General features: G+C 44.7%; 1 protein-coding gene across 9 annotated transcripts in view; it reads left to right on the top strand.

Annotated features, from left to right (window-relative positions):
* The window catches only part of LOC117521482 (supervillin-like), a 207,587-nt gene that overhangs the window by 124,347 nt on the left and 70,865 nt on the right, over nucleotides 1-12,375 (top strand). For all 9 annotated transcript variants that reach the window (XM_034182785.1, XM_034182786.1, XM_034182782.1 and 6 more), the window contains 3 exons: nucleotides 4,678-4,954; nucleotides 8,428-8,576; nucleotides 12,064-12,169. In XM_034182785.1, coding sequence (XP_034038676.1) covers nucleotides 4,678-4,954; nucleotides 8,428-8,576; nucleotides 12,064-12,169 — 532 coding nt within the window. The remainder of the gene's footprint in view (nucleotides 1-4,677; nucleotides 4,955-8,427; nucleotides 8,577-12,063; nucleotides 12,170-12,375) is intronic.

Below are 12,375 nucleotides of genomic sequence, written 5' to 3'. Positions count from 1 at the left end.
TCTGTCTCTCTGCCTGCCTGTCTGTCTCTCTGCCTGTCTCTGCCTGTCTCTCTGCCTGCCTGCCTGCCTGCCTGTCTGTCTGTCTCCCTGCCTGTCTGTCTCTCTGCCTGCCTGCCTGCCTGCCTGTCTGTCTGTCTCCCTGCCTGTCTGTCTCTCTGCCTGCCTGTCTGTCTCCCTGCCTGTCTCTGTCTGTCTCTCTGCCTGCCTGCCTGCCTGCCTGTCTGTCTGTCTCCCTGCCTGTCTGTCTCTCTGCCTGCCTGCCTGTCTCTCTGCCTGTCTGTCTGTCTCTCTGCCTGCCTGTCTTCATAAACACTTCAATAACTCAGCTGCCCAGTAAACCCACCAACAAATCTTCTTCTTCTCCTTCACCCAGAGGTGTCAAATCCACCTTCAGAAAGTTAAAAACCCTTCCATGTGTTCACAGGTAGAAACCTGTGCACCTAAAACAGGTGATCTCAATAATCAGCTCAATCCACCTGCCTGAAGAGCTGAACTAATTACAATCAGCTGGTTTATTGGGAAGATGGAACAAATATGTGGCTGGACTTTTACTTTCTGAAGCTGGATTTGACACCTTCAGACATTGTCCATTAAAAAAAACCTGAATAAAAACTTGCTAAACACAAAACAAAACAAACACAAAGGCTACAGTCTAAAACGTAAAAGAAGAGTTTAAATGAATGAGAACATAAAGGTGACTGCACACTTAAGAGGCCGTAATCATCTGATGTTTGAAATGTGGCCGACAAATGCAGCTTCATTTCACCCAAAATCTAAGGATGCTCCAGGTGAATCCTCCAAACCTTCAGGAGTCATTAGGCAATATTTTTTTACATTTTTTGGTAAAAAAAAAAAAAAACAACAACAAAAATCAAGACACTTTTGGGCTTCACATGTACACTTAAGTGTTAAGAAGTGTTCAGAGTTTTTTTTTTTTATTTTCATGTGCACAAACAGGCAGTTATACCACACAGTGAAATTCTTAAGAAATTCACATCAGATGATTCAAAAAACACACAATAAAATGCAATACAAATACAATATAAAATATAAACTTGTGAATAGGTAACGTTATACTGTAGGTCCTGAAAAATGATCACCAAACTATGCTAGCTTACTGTGTGCAGCTGTTGAGGTGAAAATGTTATGATGCAATAAGAAAATGTTCCATGGGTGAGACATTCTCCTTTCAGAACCGTTTGTTCCGCCCTCCTCTGTCGGTGACAGCCTGAAGAGTTTCGCGGGACGTAGCCACTGATAATGTAGCAGCCTGCTAGCTAGAAACTGCCTGGATGACTATGAAGACAATCAACAGAATATTCCCCATTTGTTTTAACAGCAGAGGGAATCACCTCACAGAATATTTTCCTTTTTTACCTGGAGACAGCAGCGGGAAATCTGATTGGATAAAATAAAGCTGTTATCCATATGAGCTAATCCAGAAGCAGCACAACACTGGAAGAGCAGGAATGTAATCATTACTATAAATAAATGTCAATGAGTAATCAACAAATAAATGACTAGAACACTTTTTCTAAAATGCAATAAATTTTACATACGTAAATTTTACGTAAATTTCTCTTTCTCTCTCTCTCTTACCGACCAGAGAATCAGCTGTTTGGTGCTGGCACATATGCAGAAAAGCCATCAGTTGTTTATGAGTGCACACGCTCAGCTGAGTGCACATGTGTTCCAACCTCATGCGCGCGCGGTGCTTTGATCAGCTGTTATCTCGGCCAGACTGAAAGGTACAGGAGGGGGGCAGGAGGCCATGAGATTGCTTGAAGTCTGTACACAGTGCCGTATGCCTCCAATTTCACATGGATGCGGTCATGGTGCCAAATACATTGCTGTATTATGTTACTGATCCATATGTAATGATTACTGACACATATCTGTCAAAGGAGGGAATAAAAGTATTAAGATGATTGAGTGTTTACTCACCTGCACCCCTCCTGCCCGGCTGCATGCTGGCTGGCGTGCACCAGCGTGATGGTGTGATGGCATGATGGCTTAGTGTTACAGCTGTCATGTGTGTTACTGTGTTATGATCACTGGGTTGGATATGATGTGCATTTCAGCTGTGACAGCCTGTTCAGCCATGCACGGTGCAGCGTGGGACTGAGACGCACTGACTCACTGTTCAGCTCATCTGACTGGGCTGTTACAGATACATGGTCATGCCCTGTCATGGGTTACATAATGTATGTGAATTATGACCATCGTAGCTGTACCACGTGCAGCCGCACGGCGCCCTGCACCACGGTGAGCCTTTGACTTGCCGTGGTGCAGCGCAGCTCTGAGATGCACTGACTCGCTGCACAGCTCACCTGACCAGGCTGTTACAGATACTTAGTCATGCCCTGTCATGGGTTACATAACCTATGTGAATTATGACAACAAACATAGCTGTAGCATCATGTTAGGCATCCTGTTGCACAGTGAGTCACAGGCTCTGCGCAGTGTGCCCTTACGCCCATAATGTGCATGATATCACAGATCCATTGTCAGTCCACCTCATGTGTCAGAGGATGTATCGGTAATATCATGTTTTCATGGCTGTTAGACCCCTTCCAGATGGCCGCACTGCACGTCAGCACGTCATGGACAGCTGTAAGAATGCTATACGAGGCGATCGAGTCCAGCTTGAATTTACACGCCTGTCATTTGAATCCTCATTCGTACAGCATTCGGGCTCATTCGTGCTCTAGTGTGACGGGGGTATAAGATTGAAGCAGCATTTATTAGAGTGCACAACTGTGACAAGCCACAAACACCAATTTTGAGGGATATCAAATTAATTTTCAATAGGTTTTTAATTTTATAACAAAACGCAACACTTTTGGTTTTGCTCCCATTTTGTATGAGATGAACTCAAAGATCTAAAACTTTTTCCACATACACAATATCACCATTTCCCTCAAATATTGTTCACAAACCAGTCTAAATCTGTGATAGTGAGCACTTCTCCTTTGCTGAGATAATCCATCCCACCTCACAGGTGTGCCATATCAAGATGCTGATTAGACACCATGATTAGTGCACAGGTGTGCCTTAGACTGCCCACAATAAAAGGCCACTCTGAAAGGTGCAGTTTTGTTTTATTGGGGGGGGATACCAGTCAGTATCTGGTGTGACCACCATTTGCCTCATGCAGTGCAACACATCTCCTTCACATAGAGTTGATCAGGTTGTCAATTGTGGCCTGTGGAATGTTGGTCCACTCCTCTTCAATGGCTGTGCGAAGTTGCTGGATATTGGCAGGAACTGGTACACGCTGTCGTATACGCCGGTCCAGAGCATCCCAAACATGCTCAATGGGTGACATGTCCGGTGAGTATGCCGGCCATGCAAGAACTGGGACATTTTCAGCTTCCAAGAATTGTGTACAGATCCTTGCAACATGGGGCCGTGCATTATCCTGCTGCAACATGAGGTGATGTTCTTGGATGTATGACACAACAATGGGCCTCAGGAGCTCATCACGGTATCTCTGTGCATTCAAAATGCCATCAATAAAATGCACCTGTGTTCTTCGTCCATAACAGACGCCTGCCCATACCATAACCCCACCGCCACCATGGGCCACTCGATCCACAACATTGACATCAGAAAAACGCTCACCCACACGACGCCACACACGCTGTCTGCCATCTGCCCTGAACAGTGTGAACCGGGATTCATCCATGAAGAGAACACCTCTCCAACGTGCCAAACGCCAGCGAATGTGAGCATTTGCCCACTCAAGTCGGTTACGACGATGAACTGGAGTCAGGTGGAGACCCCGATGAGGACGACGAGCATGCAGATGAGCTTCCCTGAGACGGTTTCTGACAGTTTGTGCAGAAATTCTTTGGTTATGCAAACCGATTGTTTCAGCAGCTGTCCGAGTGGCTGGTCTCAGACGATCTTGGAGGTGAACATGCTGGATGTGGAGGTCCTGGGCTGGTGTGGTTACACGTGGTCTGTGGTTGTGAGGCTGGTTGGATGTACTGCCAAATTCTCTGAAACGCCTTTGGAGACGGCTTATGGTAGAGAAATGAACATTCAATACACGAGCAACAGCTCTGGTTGACATTCCTGCTGTCAGCATGCCAATTGCGCGCTCCCTCAAATCTTGCGACATCTGTGGCATTGTGCTGTGTGATAAAACTGCACCTTTCAGAGTGGCCTTTTATTGTGGGCAGTCTAAGGCACACCTGTGCACTAATCATGGTGTCTAATCAGCATCTTGATATGGCACACCTGTGAGGTGGGATGGATTATCTCAGCAAAGGAGAAGTGCTCACTATCACAGATTTAGACTGGTTTGTGAACAATATTTGAGGGAAATGGTGATATTGTGTATGTGGAAAAAGTTTTAGATCTTTGAGTTCATCTCATACAAAATGGGAGCAAAACCAAAAGTGTTACGTTTATATTTTTGTTGAGTGTAGATTCACAAAACGTGGTACATACATTCATCAGAGCAATCCTGCAAAATACAGAGAAACTGGAGCAGCACACATTCACTAAAGTTGTTTTCACCCAACATTCTCTCCATTTTTTTAAATAAAAAAATTGTTATGGAAATAAAATGAAATATTGTCTCAATGTGTCCTAATTTCACATAGATCATAATAAAGTACGATCCGACCTCTCTCTTTCTTTTTGCACTCTTATTTTCATTTTCACTAGGCTCCGGGACGAGACTACCATCCTTATGATGCCGCCTTGATGCTGCCTGTTCTCCAGACACCCATTTCTACCATCTTGGATGGTGTAAATGTGGGCCGAGGCTACGGTCCAGTGGACAGCGAGGACCATATGAGGACTCTGGAGATCAGCACAGTTTCAGTGCATGTCTGGCACATTTTGGAATTTGATTACAGCCGCCTGCCACATCAAAGCATTGGGCAATTCCACGAGGGAGATGCCTATGTGGTCAAATGGAAGTACATGGTCAGCACCTCAGGTAAGTCACCGGAGATGACATCCCTGGTTGGTAGACAAGACTAGAACAGAGTACTTTATTGTCCTGCCATAGTAGGAAAATTGTTTTTGGACTCACCCTGGAAAAAAGCAGTTCCAACAAAGATCCAATTCAGTTTAATTTATTTTATTTATGTAGCACCAAATCACAACAAAGTTACCTCAAGGTGCTTCACACAAGTGAGGTCTAACCTTATCAACGCCCACAGCAAGAACACAGGTAACACAGGTGGTAAGAAAAAACTCCCTCTGATGACAATCAGGAAGAAACCTCAAGCAGACCAGACTCAGAGGGACGACCCACTGCTTAGACCATTCTAACAGTTACAAGGATTTTACCAAGTTTTACAAAGCTGAAGAAACAAGAAACAGAATAGCATTAAAAACAAAGTGCATTACTGAGGTGAGCACACAGTCATTGGTGCCACAGGCAGGGAGTCGTGAGATCAATCCAGCGCCTTGGGGTGCAGGGCCAGCCTCTATTAAAGATCTCCACAGTGCCTTGGACAGAGAAAAAAGAGCAGAATCAGAAATAACTGCACCTAAGGTCAGAGTCCACCAGCAGTAAATCAACAGGGAACAGGTGACCGCCAGCCAATAGAACTTAGCTTCACTAACAGACGCAGAATTTAGATAAAGGGAGGCTGAGACCTGTTCCATTGCTAATAAGATGAGTTAAAGGAATGGGAAGCATAGTTCCATATTATGCCAGTATGCTAACCCTCCCTCTCATTAGCTAATGAGAGGGACAATAGATGCATCTTAAGTCTGGACTTGAAAGTCTCCACAGAATCTGACTGTTTTATTGATGCAGGGAGATCATTCCACAGAACAGGGACACAATAAGAGAAACCTCTGTGATCCACAGACTTCTTATTCACCCTAGGGACACAAAGTAGTCCTGCACCCTGAGAACGCAGAGCCTGGGCCGGTACATAGGGTTTAATTAGGTCAGCTAGATAGGGAGGTGCCAGTCCGTGAACAGTTTTATAGGCTAGTAGCAGAACCTTAAAATCTGATCTCACTGGGACAGGAAGCCAGTGAAGAGATGCCAAAATGGGTGTAATGTGGTCAAACTTTCTGCTTTCTGTCAAAAGTCTGGCAGCAGCATTTTGAACCAATTAAAGACCCCTAATGCTGGACTGCAGTAAACCAGAAAATAGAACATTGCAGTAGTCCAATGTAGAAGAGACAAACACGTGAATCAGGGTCTCAGCATGAACCATAGACAGGATGGGACGAATCTTCACTATATTTCAGAGGTGGAAGAAAGCAGTCCTCGTAATATCTCTAATGTGGAGGTCAAAGGACAACGTAGGATCAAAAATTACCCAAGGTTCCGCACTTTGTCAGTGTGATGTATGACACACAAGCCTAGGCTAAGCGTTAGCTGGTTAAATTGATGCTGATATCTCACTGGACCAAGAACCATAATTTTGGTTTTGTACAAGTTTAAAATTAAGAAATTCCTAGACATCCATCTTTTCACTGATGCAAGGCAATCTTTTAAGGATTTTTATGTGGATGAGATTACAAGCAGTTATTGGCATGTATAACTGAGTATCATCAGCATAGCAATGAAAGGTAATCCCAAAATGCTGCAGTATGTGCCCAAGGGGTGCTATATAAAGGGAGAAAAGCAGGGGGCCTATGATGGACCCCTGTGGAACCCCGGATTGCATGTATAACTGAGTATCATCAGCATAGCAATGAAAGGTAATCTCCAAATGCTGCAACATGTGCCCAAGCGGTGCTATATAAAGGGAGAAAAGCAGGGGGCCTGAGAAGGACCCCTGTGAAACCCTGGATTACATGTTACTAAGTTTAGAGTTAGTGTCATTGTACAGAACACAGTGAGAACGACTGGTCAACCATGCAAGGGCACTCCCAGTGATCCTAAAATGAATATGTTGATCCACGGTATCAAACGTAGCATTGAGATCTAACAGCACCAGAACCGTAGTGGTGTCTGAATCCATTGTAAGCAGAAGATCATTCACCACTTTAGTGAGAGCCGTCTCTGTGGAATGATATTTTCTAAAAGCAGACTGCAGTGGCTCAAAGAGATTATTCTCAGTAAGATAGTCTACGAGCTGCCGTAAAACCACTTTTTCCAGAATGTTAGAGAAAAATGATAGATTTGATATCAGCCTATAACATTATGTTGGTTAAGCTTTCTTATTTATTTATTTTAGGATTTTATTCTTATTTCTTATTGATGCAGACATATGTTTACATACACCCTGACTGCAAACTCAGTTTTCTCCAACTGAACAAATGCTGTTTTGTCAAACAATATGCATTAAGTCATTGAGAAGCTTCTCTTCAGTTTCACATGAAGTCAATAAAAATTAAACTACATTTCACGGGGTCATCAGTCTACATGCGAACTTTAGCACTGGTGCAGATGTTGGAGAACCAACGTGTAGAAGAGGGGTTTGATTCCAGTTGTGTATCCAGTACCTGTCTATGTCCTTGGACAAGACACTTCATGTGGATTGTCCCAGTCTACCCGGCTGTAAATGAATACGTCTTTTCTGGGGAAGTAACCCGCGATGGACTGGCATCCAAATGACAAGGAGCTGTAGAGTCTCCTGCTCTTGATTCCAGGGAATCCAGGATAAGCATCATGAGTAGTTATTCAGAGCCTCTGTAAGACTTATTCTGTCTGTTCACTGGTTCACATGGCAGATTCCAGAAGATTCCAGGAATTGATTGATTTACTTCTTGAATCTTCTGAATGACTAATTGGCATAATTCAACTCAAATCAACTTAATTATAGAGCACTTTCGAACAGCCAAAACTGAAAACAAAGTGCTGCACATGAGGGTCATAAAAAACAACAATAAAAACAGCAATAAACAAGAAAACAACTAAAACAGAGCGACGTCTCATATTGTGATAAAAGTGGGTTTTAAGATTGGTTTTAAAAACAGACAGTGAGGAGGCCTAATGTGCAAGAAGATCATTCCAAACTTTTGGAGCTGCAACAAAAAATGCTCGATCCCCTCTGAGCATTCGCTTCGACCTCAAGGAGGTAATTAGGGGTTAACTGGGAAATGTGATTTAAAATTTGTGTGTACATCTGAACCCTCAACCTTACAGACTTAGTGGATGGAAGACAACATTAACACCCAAGAATGAATGGACTTTTGTTCTAAAGCTCCACCAGAACCTCAGGATCACACCGAAGGAACTGATGGAGTTGGGGGCATCAGATAAAAATGTGTCATCATGCACCTTTTAGACAGAGCTCCATCAGAAGAAGCTATCAAACCAAAATCTATGTAAAGCCAGAAAACAGTTTACAGTTTATCACCAGCACCAAAAGTAAAGCCCCTTTTGTAACATCAGGTCAAGATTAAACATTAAACACACACATGATGATGTTTCTCATAATCAGTGTTACAATATGAAGCATAGTGTTGGAGGTTTTTTTCTGTCTGTGTGTCCAGTCGGTCGACGGCAGAACCCCGAGGTCAGGAGTAGTGGCCCTGGGAAGGAGAACTGCTGCTACTTCTTCTGGCAGGGCCGATATTCCACCGTCAGTGAGAAAGGAACATCTGCGCTGATGACGGTGGAGCTGGACGAGAGAGGAGCACAGGTACAGGAGGAGCCTTCACCCAACAACCACCATCCTAACAAACACTACGGTCACAGCGCCACGGAGCGCCACAGAGTGTCACAGAGTGCCACGGAGCGTCACAGAGCACCACAGAGCGCCACAGAGCACCACAGAGCGTCACAGAGCGCCACAGAGCGTCACAGAGCACCACAGAGTGTCACGGAGTGTCACAGAGCACCACAGAGTGTCACGGAGTGTCACAGAGCACCACAGAGGGTCACGGAGCGCCACAGAGCACCACAGAGTGTCATGGAGCGCCACAGAGCACCACAGAGTGTCACAGAGCACCACAGAGCGCCACAGTGTGTCACAGAGCGCCACAGAGCACCACAGAGCTTCACAGAGCGTCACAGAGCACCACAGAGCACCACAGAGCGCCACAGAGTGTCACGGAGTGTCACAGAGCACCACAGAGTGTCACGGAGTGTCACAGAGCACCACAGAGGGTCATGGAGCGCCACAGAGCACCACAGAGTGTCACAGAGCACCACAGAGTGCCACAGTGTGTCAGAGAGCACCACAGAGCATCACAGAGTGTCACAGAGTGTCACGGAGCATCGCAGAGCACCACAGAGCACCACAGAGTATCACAGAGCACCACAGAGTGTCACGAAGCGTCACAGAGCACCACAGAGCACCGCAGAGCACCGAGATTCCAGAGGTCACAGGAGCACATGGTTCCGGTCTTCAGTGATATTAACGGCCTTTATTACTGAATTTACTAAAGACGTTTTAAGAAAAAAATGTTAGAAGACAAGAATGTTACAGATCTCAGTTTTAGAAGCTAAAATTATAATAATATCATCAATCAATCAATCAATTTTTTTTTTATATATAGCGCCAAATCACAACAAACAGTTGCCCCAAGGCACTTTATATTGTAAGGCAAGGCCATACAATAATTATGTAAAACCCCAACGGTCAAACGACCCCCTGTGAGCAAGCACTTGGCTACAGTGGGAAGGAAAAACTCCCTTTTAACAGGAAGAAACCTCCAGCAGAACCAGGCTCAGGGAGGGGCAGTCTTCTGCTGGGACTGGTTGGGGCTGAGGGAGAGAACCAGGAAAAAGACATGGTGTGGAGGGGAGCAGAGATCGATCACTAATGATTAAATGCAGAGTGGTGCATACAGAGCAAAAAGAGAAAGAAACAGTGCATCATGGGAACCCCCAGCAGTCTATGTCTATAGCAGCATAACTAAGGGATGGTTCAGGGTCACCCGATCAAGCCCTAACTATAAGCTTTAGCAAAAAGGAAAGTTTTAAGCCTAATCTTAAAAGTAGAGAGGGTGTCTGTCTCCCTGATCTGAATTGGGAGCTGGTTCCACAGGAGAGGAGCCTGAAAGCTGAAGGCTCTGCCTCCCATTCTACTCTTACAAACCCTAGGAACTACAAGTAAGCCTGCAGTCTGAGAGCGAAGCGCTCTATTGGGGTGATATGGTACTATGAGGTCCCTAAGATAAGATGGGACCTGATTATTCAAAACCTTATAAGTAAGAATAGAATTTAAAATTCTATTCTAGAATTAACAGGAAGCCAATGAAGAGAGGCCAATATGGGTGAGATATGCTCTCTCCTTCTAGTCCCCGTCAGTACTCTAGCTGCAGCATTTTGAATTAACTGAAGGCTTTTTAGGGAACTTTTAGGACAACCTGATAATAATGAATTACAATAGTCCAGCCTAGAGGAAATAAAGGCATGAATTAGTTTTTCAGCATCACTCTGAGACAAGACCTTTCTGATTTTAGAGATATTGCGTAAATGCAAAAAAGCAGTCCTACATATTTGTTTAATATGCGCTTTGAATGACATATCCTGATCAAAAATGACTCCAAGATTTCTCACAGTATTACTAGAGGTCAGGGCAATGCCATCTAGAGTAAGGATCTGGTTAGACACCATGTTTCTAAGATTTGTGGGGCCAAGTACAATAACTTCAGTTTTATCTGAGTTTAAAAGCAGGAAATTAGAGGTCATCCATGTCTTTATGTCTGTAAGACAATCCTGCAGTTTAGCTAATTGGTGTGTGTCCTCTGGCTTCATGGATAGATAAAGCTGGGTATCATCTGCGTAACAATGAAAATTTAAGCAATACCGTCTAATAATACTACCTAAGGGAAGCATGTATAAAGTGAATAAAATTGGTCCTAGCACAGAACCTTGTGGAACTCCATAATTAACCCTAGTCTGTGAAGAAGATTCCCCATGTACGTGAACAAATTGTAATCTATTAGACAAATATGATTAAAACCACCGCAGCGCAGTGCCTTTAATACCTATGGCATGCTTTAATCTCTGTAATAAAATTTTATGGTCAACAGTATCAAAAGCAGCACTGAGGTCTAACAGAACAAGCACAGAGATGAGTCCACTGTCCGAGGCCATAAGAAGATCATTTGTAAAGCACAGCACCACACACACACACACACACACACACACACACACACACACACACACACACACACACACACACACACACACACACACACACACACACAGTGTTGGGAAAGTGTAGTGACACGGACCCACAACAGGGGGCGTAAATGAACGGACAATGGAAGGAGTCAAATTAGAACACTTTACTGTTGTGAATGACACAACCAAACACAGCAGATTACAGAATGTGCAAAAGTCAATCAATAAGGTGTCGTGTGGGCAGGCTCGACGATAGGAGATGCCGTCTGGAAACGAACCGGAACACCACGATTTTCCACTGCCACCGAACCCGAGGAATACTGGAGCCGCCAAGTCCCGAATGTCCCCAGGTGGCCACCTTCACGACGTGTCGGATCTGGTACTTGGCTGGCAGAAAGCAAAGACAGTCAAGGGTGGGTGTTGTGAACACCCAGTAACAATCCTGTGGGAATTCCACTCCACCTCTCACTCAATACTTGCAGCGATCCCTCAGAGGAAAAAGAGTGCCGTCTTGCACAGCCTCCACAAAAAGGACCGGTACTCCTGCAAACACTCACAATAAACTGATTTACAAAATATCACAAAAAGGCTGAGTAGAAGATGATATCTCGGCAGTGTGGTGGAGGTGTCTTCCTGCTTTTATTGCAGATGTGGATTGGATGATTAGTGACAGCTGTCACGGATGATGGGTGACAGCTGTCACCACGGCTTGTTCCTGAGGCGGCAGCGCCCTCTCGTGCCTGAAGCCCGCACTTCAGGCAGGGCGCCCTCTGGTGGTGGGCCAGCAGTACCTCCTCTTCTGGTGGCCCACACAACACACAGGGGCAGACCAGTACAGAAAAAACAAAGTGGAACTCGAGAAGTGGCTAAAATATCACACAATGAAACTGATCACAACAAAAAGCTCAACCCCCAAAAGCAACACAACACACAATCAAGAGCAGATCAGACACATTCAAAAAGAGATAAAAAAAAACAAACAAACCAAACAAACAAACAAACAAAGGTCTGACTGACACAGAGACCTGTGTGTGTGTGTGTGTGTCTGTCAGGTCCAGGTGCAGCAGGGCAAAGAACCGCCGTGTTTCCTTCAGTGCTTCAGCGGGGGGATGATCATCCACGCCGGCAAGAGGGAGGAGGAGGAGGAGAACACTCAGAGTAAACACTTCCACATTCTCTCATTCTTAAAGCACATCAGGTGTTTGATCAGAGGGCAACTTCCACCTGACAGACTGTGGGTTAAATCCAGGTTTGTTCCCTGCGTGGCAGCACATGCTTCTTCTGGGACAAAAAAGTACCCTTTTCTTCAACAAATCAAGGAGATTTTGGAGCATAAAACACCTTTTTTGCAAAAGGAGGAGGAG

Source organism: Thalassophryne amazonica, chromosome 12, assembly GCF_902500255.1.
Source record: "Thalassophryne amazonica chromosome 12, fThaAma1.1, whole genome shotgun sequence".
Classification (NCBI taxonomy): domain Eukaryota; kingdom Metazoa; phylum Chordata; class Actinopteri; order Batrachoidiformes; family Batrachoididae; genus Thalassophryne; species Thalassophryne amazonica.
Note: the sequence above shows the minus strand (reverse complement) of the source record. Positions and strands in the feature narration are given on the sequence as shown.